This window comes from Lepisosteus platostomus, chromosome 5 (assembly GCF_059453375.1).
Source record: "Lepisosteus platostomus isolate fLepPlt1 chromosome 5, fLepPlt1.hap1, whole genome shotgun sequence".
Lineage (NCBI taxonomy): Eukaryota > Metazoa > Chordata > Actinopteri > Semionotiformes > Lepisosteidae > Lepisosteus > Lepisosteus platostomus.
The window spans coordinates 15,638,798-15,651,531 of NC_142615.1; the positions used below are offsets into that span (position 1 = coordinate 15,638,798).

General features: G+C 45.4%; 1 protein-coding gene and 2 non-coding genes across 3 annotated transcripts; 1 reads left to right on the top strand and 2 right to left on the bottom strand.

The window, feature by feature from the left end:
* Position 1: 1 nt before the first annotated feature.
* On the bottom strand, positions 2-1,695 carry LOC148664058 (zona pellucida sperm-binding protein 3-like). Its single transcript, XM_088632872.1, has 7 exons — positions 1,368-1,695; positions 1,151-1,266; positions 972-1,078; positions 718-892; positions 523-640; positions 224-324; positions 2-143 (listed from the first exon to the last, which is right to left on the bottom strand). The coding sequence occupies exons 1-7, from the start codon at positions 1,647-1,649 to the stop codon at positions 2-4; spliced, it is 1,041 nt and encodes a 346-aa protein (XP_088488998.1). The 5' UTR covers positions 1,650-1,695.
* A 3,464-nt stretch (positions 1,696-5,159) lies between these two features.
* Positions 5,160-5,231, top strand: trnam-cau (transfer RNA methionine (anticodon CAU)). The gene has a single exon. It is a non-coding gene; the product is annotated as a tRNA-Met (tRNA).
* A 3,842-nt stretch (positions 5,232-9,073) lies between these two features.
* On the bottom strand, positions 9,074-9,131 carry LOC148664060 (U7 small nuclear RNA). The gene has a single exon (XR_015938893.1). It is a non-coding gene; the product is annotated as a U7 small nuclear RNA (small nuclear RNA).
* Between the last annotated feature and the right edge of the window lie 3,603 nt (positions 9,132-12,734).

Below are 12,734 nucleotides of genomic sequence, written 5' to 3' on the forward strand. Positions count from 1 at the left end.
CTCAGTTGTCCAAGCATGGTTGTCTCTTGGGCAGAGATGCATCCACAAGGGATAGAGAACCAGACCCACCTTCATTCCGACTGCCAGCACACCTGGACTCACAGCAGGCACAGACCTCATGGTCACCATACAGCTCCTCCCACCTGGAGGAGAGGAGGAGGACAGGTGAGGCCTAAACCTGGCATGTCCCAGAGCACCCTCAGCAGGCTCCTTGCAGAAGTACCTCTTAGCCTCCCTGTTGTAGGTGCAGGACTTGGTCCCTGGTGTTGCTTTAGCAGGAGCCACAGCCATGACACAGTGCATGTACAGCTCAGTCACTTCATGCTGCAAGAGGGAAGGTCACAGCATTAAGGGATCAAGGCCAATAGAGGGACAGAGAAAGACCTTCTGCCATCAGTGAAGGCAAGCTGGCAGCTCTAGGCACTACAGCTGCCACAGTCTGGTTCACATCTAGATCATGGATGTGAAAGCAGACCATGGATCAGTAGAGCAAGAAGGCTGAGCAGCCTTTGAGAGCAGTACCTTCCTGGACAGCTTCTTCTGGAAGAGGAAGGCATCAATTGTGAAGCGGAGCACATCCTTCTGCTTGGAGGGGACAAACCTGGACAGGCAGCCATCTGCCTTGCTGTCCACCATGCACCTGGGGACAAGGACAAGGACGAACCCCTGCAGGCTCTCAGGGCTCCTGCCCACCTCCCCTCCCAGAAGGGGCCGTACCCCAAGTTGTCGATCACAGGGAAACGGGGCTGGGAGTGCTGGTCTGGTTTCTCCGTTACATAACACGAGTGGATGTACAGCCTCTGCTCTGCTGTGGCAAAGTAGGCAGTGGCCTGGAAGTACATGGGCTGACCCAGGAAGTACTCATCCTTAGGAGAGAGCCGGACCCAGCGGGCTGGAGAGAGAGAGGCAGCATTACACCTGCACACAGCACCCCCTGCAGGCAGGAGGAGCCACTCACTCAAGGAGCTTACAGTTGGTGGTGAGCAGCACAAAGCTGTGTTTGTTCTTCAGGTCCTTGAAGAAGGTCCTTCTCCTGGCCCACGTGGGGACATAGCCAACCTTGTAGGAGTAGTGGAACCTGCAGAACAGAGGGGATGAGGGGCTTCTGGACACTTTCCTAGTGGCTTCTCAGCAGCAGAGCCCTGCCTACCTGTTGTAGGAGCACTTGACCGGCACAGAGAAGGGAATGAAGCGATGCACAGGTGCACTGGAGGAGGGCGGGGCATAGCGGAGAGTGTTGGAGTACACCAGGCGGCCCTGGACAACCTGCAGGGTCACAGAGGAAGGGATATTCCCAGGAAAGGCAACCCCGACACTGGCCCTACAGCTCACGTCGATACACTGCCTGTAGATGAAGACACGCTTACCGATCGCTCGGTGCCGCACTCGTGAAGCCCGTAGATGAAGTAGAAGTAACTGCGTGTGGTTCGGCTGACGCTGCAGTTGCCCAAGGTCACCTCCGATGGCCGACAGCTGAAGCCGAACAGGAGCCGACTGACCCTCACGTACATCCTGCTGGAGTCACACCACACAGCCACTCCTCGGGTGCCCCCGATGGCCGGGCGAGCCGGCTGCCGCCCTCCCTGGGGAGGAAACAGGACGCTCTTGATGTAGGCGGGTAAGGGGCGGCTGCCGGCTTCGGGCTTCATCTTCTCCTTGTCGAAGTAGGGCGAGTACGCGTCTCTGGACACGGAAAGTCGGGAGCCAAGGACTGCGAGTCGTTCTCGCTTGCAGACAGGTCTTCGGAGGGCGCATCTGCCAGGTTCAAATCCTCCAACTGGGCTGCGTCTTCAGGAGCCGGGAGGTCGGCCTGGAGCGCCAATTCCCGAGAGTCCCAGCCAGCCGGCCCGGCGGAAACCAGTGCGGGGAGCCCGGCCCCTGTGCACAGGCACAGCATAAAGAGAAACGAGCGCATCGCCAAATTAACGTCCCGCTCAATTGCTACAGGAGTAAAATAAGTAAACCAATAAACTGTGTTGAAGCAAGAAAGCATAAAGTGTGAACGCGGTGACTAGGTTTTTATACTGGCAGGACCTGTTACCGCACACCTGGTCACACAATCAACACAATCAATTACATATAGAGATCCGGATTGTTCTCAGCGTCTAATTAGAACCTGATTTCAGTCTGAGGCGGGACTCCGTGAAGCCGCCTGAACATTTTCCCGTGTGTATCTGACCTCAGCGGAGGAGTTCCACGCAATTTCGACAGAATTAAATCACCCACACGTGTAAAATTTGCTCAGATTAATTTATTGTTCAATTAGTTTCTAATTTCCGTGGAAAGTGTGTTAAACTCGCTGTCAGACAGAGTACGGAACATGCGACAAGTCCGTCCACACTTTCTTTTATCGAGGGGGCTGTTCTATCAACACGTACCGCAATGAAAATAATTTTACTATTTTTCATGTGTAATTGCATGTCATATTAAAATGTGTAATACAAGCATTTCTTTGCTTCCCAGTAAAGAAATACTGATCAGCTTTTGACATGATCTGATAATAATTTGTCTGATTTTCCAGAGATTGCTTTTGCTTCGCAGCACTGAGAACCTATGGAAGCCCGTTTCCGCCAGGGAGTAAAAAAAACGCACTATGGTATCTCAGAATTGTGACTTAGAATCATAGAATTGCGACATAAAAACTCAGAATTTTGACTTTATCTCTCACATTTGCGACTTCGAAAAGCCCATATTTCATTGTCTGACCTTTTGTTATTGTAACGAATTCGGGTTCTAGGGCTTGTGCCCTCGCCGCTCCCACCCTACTTCGTGCCTCACTGTATTGGCTCAAACCCAGGCCTTGCTAGCTAGAACCCGAATCCGTTACAATAACAAAAGGACAGACAATGAAATATGGGCTATTTCGAAGTTGCAAATGTGAGATATAAAGTCGGAGTTGTGAGTTACTAAGTCGCAATTCTGAGTTACTTAGTCGGAATTCTGCGATACCATAGCGCGTTTTTTTGTAACTCCCTGGCGGAAACGGGCTTTCATACATTTCAATTAGTCTGATCAGTGCAGGACAAGTTAATGTAGAATCATTACTATGTCTGTCTCTTGTTTGTATATAAATGAATGTCTTTGACAACTTAATGTTAGTTTTTAATTTAGTTTTACGATGTAGGTCATGTGTTAACATATGCACGAGCATACGAAATGTCTCACTCCTGATTCAGCTCATGCTCCATAGGAGAGAAGAGATTCCTCCTGCTTCTCGTACAATCATATCAGAACAGAAGCCCGTGTCGCCCAGCTTTGATTCAAGAGCGACTCGCATCTTCAGCCCTTTTTTTCTTCGTGATCCTAATTTTCTTTAGTTATGATCAATATTGAACTTTTTCTAAATAAAACGACAATAATCAAACATGCAGGCAGACTTTTAAAAAGTATTAGGAGCTGACAGGGTGCCCCTTTGGAATAGTTGTCAGAAAATGTGAGAAAAGGAAAGGTACGTAAGCTCTCACACACAGCATTAGAGATTGGCATCTGATGAAAAAAACAACTACCTGTCTCCCCAGCATTTAACGGTGCTGTTGTTTTGATTTTACATATTGTTAGCATTTTAATGAATTGTTAAAAGATTGATACACAAATCGCTAAATAAGAAAACGTAAAAACCCTAGCTGTAAGCAATTGGCCATTCATATTCCTGAATTTTAAATCCCGGTGCAGCTAATTTGAAAGCAGAGTCTACCATTTACTGTATTGCAGAAGCGTATTGTTGCCACCAAGGAAAAAAAATCCTGAGTTTACAAGAGTAAAGAGGAAACAAATGCAAACACCGTTAAGAAAAAACACACACGTCTCAGGCCTTAACCATGACAAGGATGGGATTTGAACCTAGACGAGCAGAGCACAATGAATTAGCAATCCAAAAAGTGACTCCTGTTAAATTTTATTTTCGCTTGCTCGATTTGTAGTACGCTCCTAAATCCTTACAACCGATAAACAAAACGGCTTCATGTGCCACAGCATTCTGCTGCAGGTACGGTTTGCACCGTGTATAAGGCGAACCCGAATTAAATATTTCAAATATGTGAAGAATTTCATGAAACCTGAAAAAAGATCACAGCCGATGTCAGCAATTCAGAGCCTGTAGGCAGCTTCAACAGAACAAAACGATCTGAAGCCGCAATAATTTCATAGAGTGTATTGTGACACTCTAACCACGTTGTTGCTATTACTGCTACTGCTACTGCTGCCGTTGCTTTAAACTCTACTCAGCGGGCAAGTAAAGTTGTCCAAAGAATAGACTACTTTGAGCCGTCCGAATTCCATTATGTGAATTTAAGCTTTTTTTTAATTAATAACAGCATTAGTAATACAATGCGTGCTCAAAAACCTTACTTATTAGCTTATGAAGCAATAGTGTTTCGACAATTTGCGGTCTTCAAAAAGTAAACGCTGAAGTTTTTATACTTCCTTGTGAGCAGATCACCTTTGATTTAGAAAAGGAAAACTTACTCCACTGTTGCTTTCATTGCAATATCTGAATCGAGACCCAAGCGCTAAGAAAGCTGAAAAACGCAGAAGTCATAAACCCGATTTTAATTTAGACACACATTTTCTAATGCAGCCTTCATTACAAGACAGTCTATTTCTCGAAAGCGTGTTATGTAAAAAAGAGAAAAACGAAAATATATGGATGACAATATTTAAAAGCTGAAGATTTTACTTTTGAGAAATTGTCATTTTATGTATCTACAGTAGACGCTTTTTAACCACTGCTTTTAGAACTTTGCTGTGCTTCCTGAATCATTTTCAGTGTTATAAACTGGGTGTGGAAGTAGCGATCACTTTGTAGAGCAGTTGATAGACTGGAGCTGTTCAGACTACTCTTGTTATTCCTCAAATGCTTCCATCATTTTTCTTTCAGGCTAGGACGCGAGTGTGTACATGTGTTTGGTTTTCGTTTCACTGATTCTCATTGAAGATTTGTGAATTAACAAGGAAAGAATCAGTTGCCTCGGAAAGCAGAAGGTTTGGTTCTCAACGATCTTGAAGACACGCCCATGTAGAGCAGCGTGTGATGATTCGTATTATAAAAGACCAAGTGCTCAAAGTGACGTCTGCGTTTGCCGTTGAAACTTTTCATCTTGGGCGCACTTTTAGAGAGCAAAGATAGAGCAGTTGTGTTGAATCACACTGTGACAGCTGTCAGCAGAGTGGCGCAGCGGAAGCGTGCTGGGCCCATAACCCAGAGGTCGATGGATCGAAACCATCCTCTGCTATATATTTTTTATGCACGATTGATAAGCACACCATCAGTTTAATGAAGTGCATTAAAACTGATTTTTCTCTCCTGTGTATGCAAGCTTCACACTTACGGTACTCTTTCATCTTTACCAATAGCAGATGCCCAAATGTATCTTTGGTTGTTCTGCGATCCTTGATAGTTTCCTCAAATCCTTCAAATGAACATCCATATCAAAGCAATTGTGTTAATATATATTACAATTAAGGTACATATTAAAAATATCAACGCACATTTGTATAATGCTCATTTAATAATAATTGTCAAAGATTGTCAAGTTCTCCAACAAATGAACAAATGATCGACAAATGATGATTAATCTCTTCTTGAATATAATCTCAAAAAAGAACCATTAAGGTTTACTAAGATCAAAGCTTAATCAGTGTATTAAGTTTAGCTTGCATCATAGTAATTGAGCAATAAAGTCTGTCCTAATTAAAGAGTACCCAAAGTTTGAAAGTACAACGTAGAATAAGAGTACCTTTAATTGCTCTAAAAAGATTTGTGTCTCCCAGGCACCTCTTTTGTCTTTGATCTTTCTGGTTTGTGCCAGCGAAGTTGAATTCCATCATCAGTTAATTTGTCTTAAGTCTGAAAACCAAATTATGACTGAGCTTAGACATTTCTCAAGCGAGTTTTCACTCAACGTTTATTTACTCAAATATTTAGTATCAAATGTACTACTGTAATCCTTATATTTTAAAAGACAATTTAGCGGTTTTACACGTTGCAAATTCAGTGGTTAACAAGGTATCTTTAAGCTAAATTTTGTGGATATTTTAACTTGATCAAAGTAAAAATGTAATGTAAAAACATAAAAAAATCTATAAGCAATACCTTAACAACACTGTGAACACACTTTCTTTGAAATCACTGTTGCCTACTCTCCAAAGTTGGTTTATCTGGAAATAATATTATATTAGAAATAATATTAGAAGCTATTTTTACTACTGGATCTTCACTAATCAACTAATCAGACATACCCATTACACATTTTCACATTTTAACTCCACTTTTCTGCAGTATTTGCTAAGTCCTAGAATACAAAGTGGCAATATTTCAAAGTTCAAAAGTTGTAGTAATTTCTTAGAACATGAAGCTTTTTATAAAACACTTTATTTTGGCATTAAAATAATTAGCAAGATTATACATTATAAACTAAAAATAAGAATGTATGCCAGAGATGGATCCTATTAATCAGATGTAAGCTGTCATATAATGACCTATCTGTAACCTATAATACTAGTAGTGAATATTTTCTACACCACAGAGAGAATATAATATCATACCAGTACGTTTTGATTGTCCATGTTGTCAAGGACTCACTTGTGTGTACAGGACTCTTCCATTGTGATCAGCCTCTTGATGTGGAATTGGGAGTTCACCAGTTCTGTACACTTTCCCACATGGCTCAGTTCATCTCTGATCTCTATCAGGAGACCCAATCCCCGAAACTCTGAAATCATTCACATTTTGTATCAGCATTTGTAAGGAATTAGGTCAGGATTTTTTTTACACTATTGTTATATTAGCATTACTGTAGTGTTGCTAATGTGCTACATGCAATTTATAATCCTAAAAATGTAAAATTCCCACATTTGTAGTTGATTTTGTGTGATCTTCACCTTCACACTATTTTATATGCCATTTATTGCTTATTAACGTACTATTTTTAATCAAAATAATATTAAGACCTGTATGTATTCAAATAGTATTATCATTATTTATACTTACGCATCAAAAGACGATTGCTGAGAAAAACATGACAGTATTTAACCTAAATGGCAAACAACAAATATCAGCAATGCATTGTGGTATATAACCAGAAAAGATGCTGTGTTAGATATGTTTTCAATTTCAATTATATATGCATTTATTAATGTTGTCAATATTATTACGGTTGCAATTTAACCATGGTGAGAACCCCTGCCTGTCATACAGGAGAGTGGGGTTTGATTCCTGACAGGGAGCTAAGGAGCTTTTTCTATGACCTGTTTACAATTTAAACTGTAGTGTGAGACACCTTTCTTCTACAGAAATCTATTTTTTAAAAAGGAGATGAATTAGTTATAACAACACAAAACATCAAAGTGAAGGAGCTTTTCAGCAACTCCTTGGCTACATGGGAATTTAGTTTTTTTGACAGCAGGGTCATTTGCAAAATTAAACAAGGAATTGATTCACTCCTGTGGAATACTGTATAAAATGGAAGACAGGTTTGATATGGAAACAACTACACACATTTTAGTTTTTTTTTCCAATTGTACTCCCATCAAAGTGACATAAGAAAAGTCATTGTCAGAAGTGAGATATGAAAACAAGCCACCAGGGGAGACCGGTGTAATAACTTCACCAGAAATATATTGAAAACAAATGGGCTGTCACTAAGGAAATTCATAGAGAAATACAGGTCCCACCATAAAACACCATAAGGAATGCAAAATATGTTAAGTTATTTCTGTACTTCATCAGTGTCGGTAAAAGAGGGACTCAAGGACACAAAGACTCTAGTTTGGGATTCAGGCTGAGAAAGGGAAGTGTGACTTTGGACACAGGGCATTGCATAGAGGAACAAATGGCGCAACGAAACAAAATGCCAAAACCCCAGATTGAACCAGGGACCTATAGAGCATCAGTCTAAGGCTTTCTCAGCTGAGCTATTTCAACCTCTGTGTACGATCTAACCTCTGCTGTCTGCAGTAGCCTCCCAAAGTTCGAGCATGGGTGCACGAAGAGGCGTGGTAGAGCGTTATGTCATTCAGAAGGGGAGTAATCCAGTTCAGCTCTCTGAGGTTTGGTAGATACATCTTCTTCCTGAGTAATGTAGGATCAACTTCTTCAGGCTGGAGGAAGGGCTTGCATTTCGGCAGTAGTAACTGACTGAATAGTGACTTCTAGGACCTGGTCTTATCAGGTTGCTTTGCCACGTTTGTCAGTTCTGCTGAAAAGACCTGTCTCTAGGAAATTTAGGAAGCAAAAGAATGACTATCTGAAAGGTGACATGATCTGCTGGCTGTTTGATGTGATGTGATGAATGACACAGGAAATTCGAATTCTTGCAATAAGACAAAACAAGATCCATAAAACACTGGCAGGAGTGCAAAATGTGAGAACATAAAAAGACACCTGTTTCTGCCCAATTTCAAACAGGGGATCTTGCGCATGTGTGATGAATGTGATAATCACAATATTACAGAAATGACAGCAGCATTGAACATGGCGAGACGTAAAAGATTGTTAATTCCCTTCAAATACTCAGTGTGTTTATTCTGCTGTATTAATTTACTGTGCTCATCAGGCAGTAACAAACCTGTTATCTACACACTGCTCCCAGAGCTGGATAGGTGACTCCACATTCTACAGCTCTCTAGCAAAAGAGGAAGTCAGACTACAGAAATGGAGAAAATCTCCTCTTCAGAATGTGGAAATATATTCCTGAGAGAAGTCCTTTCTCGAAGTTCAACACTCTCTGCAAGTCACCCATTCCCACCATGCGCAGTGTAGTGGTTATCACATTCTCTTAACACACCAAAGGGTTTCAGTTTGAAAGCGGGCGAAAACAAGTGATCACTTTTTGCACATTTGTCACTGCTGAGGTTGCTTTATGGGTCTATGCTGATCAATTGGAAATCAAATGGCAAAAAAGACCCTTTCCCACACCTAAGGTCAAATATTAGGAATCCAAACTGCTCGAGTGTATGGAAGCACACAGCTTTATTAAGATTTCCAAGTGCAAGATCTTTTTATTCATAAAAGACCCTATTTATGTTGTATGAGAAATATACTAATATTAATACAGAATCTTTTTTCACCAAATAAATGGGCTTCCTGACTTCAGAAAGCCTTCTAGACAAATACTAAAAGAGCAAAAATTCCATTTGGTAAATGAAATGAAAACACATACCCTACCAAACCTTGAGTACAGGCCATTCAGGGTGATAATACAGAACCATTTATAATTCAACAAATAAAACCTGTCAACTGCTAATCACCACTTATCATAAAAAAATAAGTAGCAATACACAGTAGGGGACTCTTGGGTGCAAGTTAAATCCATGCAAGAAGGGGGTTTAGTGTTGTATTTCCAAATCAGATATGCAAATGAGAGATCTGGCCCAGCCAATCTCAAAGCTACCTTGGTCTGGAATGGAGCTGCTCCCCTCTTCTAGTTATTCACACTGGAGTTAGGTTACATATTAGCACATTTCATCTAACAGTTGCTCCAGAAACAAAAACGTAAACAAATGACCTGGACTGTGACCACACCTATTAGAATGTAGTTCAACAGATAACTTGTAAACCTTGTCATAAGATTTTTTTTGTTCTACAAAATATACTTTATTCCGCAAAAAAAACATCTCAAAAGGAACATCTCACACATATTAACACTCCATGTAATAAAAAACAACGGCGATTGATTGTCCGTTATCAATCTTTGCAAGTGGGGGTGGATTTGCGCAATTAAGAGAGTCCCTCCAAACCTACCACTCGCTATTGTCCTTTAATCCCTGTATAGGGCCCAAAGTCCTTTCCAGCACTCCCTCGCCGTGGGGAAACCCCATTTGGCGACTAGGCGCTTCGTCCTCCTCCTGAGGGCCGATGGGCTCCCGCAGCGCCCGACAGAGGTTGCAGTAGAAGATGCAGTCGAGTTTCAGGGGGAAATGTGGGACATCTCGACCCCCTTCCTCGACCGGCTGACACATCCGGTTTCTCGTGATGTACTCGTACTTGCCGCCCCAGAGGAAGCCGAAGATCATCCCTTGCAGCGCTTGTCTGAGTCTGGCCGGCAGCGGGTACACCACCTCCAGGTAAACCAAAGCCGGCAGGATGTCTGCTTTCAACACCATCACTTTCCCTGTGTAGGACAGCGACCACGTTGTCCACAGACCCAGCTTTGCGTTCACCTTAGCATCCTCTTGGTCCAGTTGTTGGTCTCGTTGTCCTGGCTCTGGAAGGAAACCCCCAGTATTTTGAGGGGCTCCGTGCAGAGCTCGAGAGCCTCCGGCGCCGTCGTCCTGTGCTTCCAGGGCCCGAAGAACTTCAGTTTGCTCTTTCGGCGGTTGACTTTCGACCCCGAGGCTCTGGAGTATTGCTCCATGACCTGCAGGGCCCTCCTCAACCCCCTGTCCGACCTCAGGAACAGCGTTGTGTCGTCGGTGTACTGGGAGATCTTCAGGGTTTCCCCCGCGCCTCCCGGTATCTCCAGGCCGTCGATGACAGGGTCCCGTCTCACCGTCTCTGCTAAGGGCTCTTGGAGAGCAGGGAGATGATGCCCTCCCTCATGGTGTCTCCGAGTTTCCCCCGGCGGAAGATCTCCTGCGCCACTTCCACCAGATCTTCCGCCAGGGTGTCCCAGAAGCAGGTGTAGAATTCCTTGGGGAGTCCGTCCGGCCCTGGCACCTTGCCATTCTCCATGGACAAGAGCGCCTCCTTCAGCTCCTCGGCCGCGATCGGACCATCCAAGTCCTCCCTCACCTCCTCCGGTACTCGTGCCTTCAGCTCCTCCAGAAAAGCATCGCCTGCCTCCACCTCCGTCTGCTTTTCTGAAAAGAGCTCCATGTAGAAAGTGGTGGCCGCTTCTACCTTGTCGCTCTCGTCCAGCACTTCCTCTCCATCTCCCTGTCTCAGGCCGTGGATCACCCTCTTTTTCTGGGCTCCTCGGACCTGATTGAGTTTGCGGAGCCTCTCCTTCAGGTCCCGTTCCCGGGCTGAATTGAAGGCTCCTCCCCCGTTAGCCGAGCTGTACTCCTCCTCTAGTTGTCTCTGGAGTCGTGCAGCTTCCTTCCTCTCCCTGGCAGCCTTCCGTCTGCAGTACGTCTGCTCCAGGGTTCGGGTCCTGTCTTTCACCGACTCCCACCATTCCACCATGGAGCTGTAGCCGTCTCTCAGATCGACCCAGCTCGCGTAGTCTTTACGGAACAGCGCCTTGAAGTCGTCTTCCTCCAGTATCTCCCGGTTCAGCTTCCAGTACCCACGACCGAATGCCGGCAGGTTGGTGTTAGCCACCACCGTCAAGCGCTCGTGGTTGGAATACCACTCCGGGGACACCGTCGCCGACTCCAGGGAGCAGGTCGTGTGCAGAAAGATGTAGTCCAGGCGGCTGCACACTCCCCGGGAGTTTTTCCATGTCGTTCCGGCGTCGTTAGGGCGGCACCGTCTGAAACCGTCTACCAGGGAGAACTGCTTGAGTAGCGACTCCAGCTCTGCCGAGCTAGCGTCGCTCCCCTTCTCCCGGTCGACGTTGAAGTCCCCGCCAAGCACCACCTGTCTGTTGGTGGCGCAGCAGCTGGCCAGGTCAGCAAACACTTCCTTCCGGATAGAGGGTTCTGTCGGAGCATAGACGTTAATTGCTCTCAACTTCTGCCCCCTCCAGTCGATCTCTGCGACCAGGATCCGGCCCTGCACCACCGAGAAGGAGGAAACCAGCGTCATCTCTGGGTTTCCGAGGAGGATTCCCACTCCGGAAGAGTGGACCCCTCCTACGCTCCAGCATGATTCTCCCTTCGTCAATTCCCTGGTGAATGTCAGCTTGTCACTTTCATCCTTCAGGTGGACCTCCTGTAAGAAACAAACTGAGAAAGACTTTGAGGCCAGATCATGAAAGAATCCCCATCTTTTCACCGGGTCTCTTAGCCCTCTCACATTAGTTGTTAGAAAGGTAAGTTTCACAATCATGATAATACAAGTGAAAGTTGAACCTCCTCTCTTTGTGCTTACAGTGGAAAACTTGGGAGTCTACATCTGGGCACTGTTTAGCCTAGATGTAACTCCTCTCGTTCGGGTCCTGGGGGAAATATGCTGGGCTCCCTCCAGGTCTCGCTGGGGACTGAAAGGTAAACATGCTGGACAGGTCCAGCCCTACCATCAGTCCCGGCTCCAGGGCGGCTTCAAAGTAATCCTCGTCTTCCTCGAGGATACTCTCCGCCACCGCTTCGGGAAGGCTTTTTTCTTCCCTTTCTCCAGGAGTTTCGGGGACCTCCAGTTGCTCCTGGGCCTTGGGGGAGGGGGGCTCCACTTCCTGGGCTGCCTCTTCCTGTTGTCCCTGGGCCTCGGGGGAGGGGGTTACCTCTTCCTGGGCTGCCTCCTCCTGTTGTCCGTGGGACTCGGGGGAGGGGGGTTCCGTTTCCTGGGCTGTCACTTCCTGTCGTCTTTGGGCCTCGGGGGGGAGGGTTTCCATTTCCTAGGCTGCCTCCTCCGGTTGTTCCTGGGCCTCGGGGGAAGAAAGTTCAGTTTCCTCTAGGACGAGGAAACGGTTCTCCCTTACCACTCTTTTCTTTTGTCCTTCCGAAGGTGGATCCGCCCTGCATCTCTTCTCCCTCTTTCTCTTTCCCTTCTTGCTGGGAGTTATTAGGGCCCTTCCTCTGGTCAGCCATTTTGTCCGTCGTCCTGGCGGCCATCTTGTGGCACTGGTGCGGCTGGGGGTGTGGCCTTCTTTGTTCTCACCTCTCTCCCTTGAGACCAGTTTCTGCCGGCCGGCTTC

Bases quoted from the DNA above. Each gene is read 5' to 3' on its own strand.
- LOC148664058 (XM_088632872.1), bottom strand. From the start codon at position 1,649: ATGAAGCCCGAAGCCGGCAGCCGCCCCTTACCCGCCTACATCAAGAGC. The intron at 325-522 runs GTACTGCTCTCA...TCCCTCTTGCAG, and splicing joins AGAAGAAGCTGTCCAGGAAG to CATGAAGTGACTGAGCTGTA. The intron at 144-223 runs GTACTTCTGCAA...CCTCTCCTCCAG, and splicing joins TACAACAGGGAGGCTAAGAG to GTGGGAGGAGCTGTATGGTG.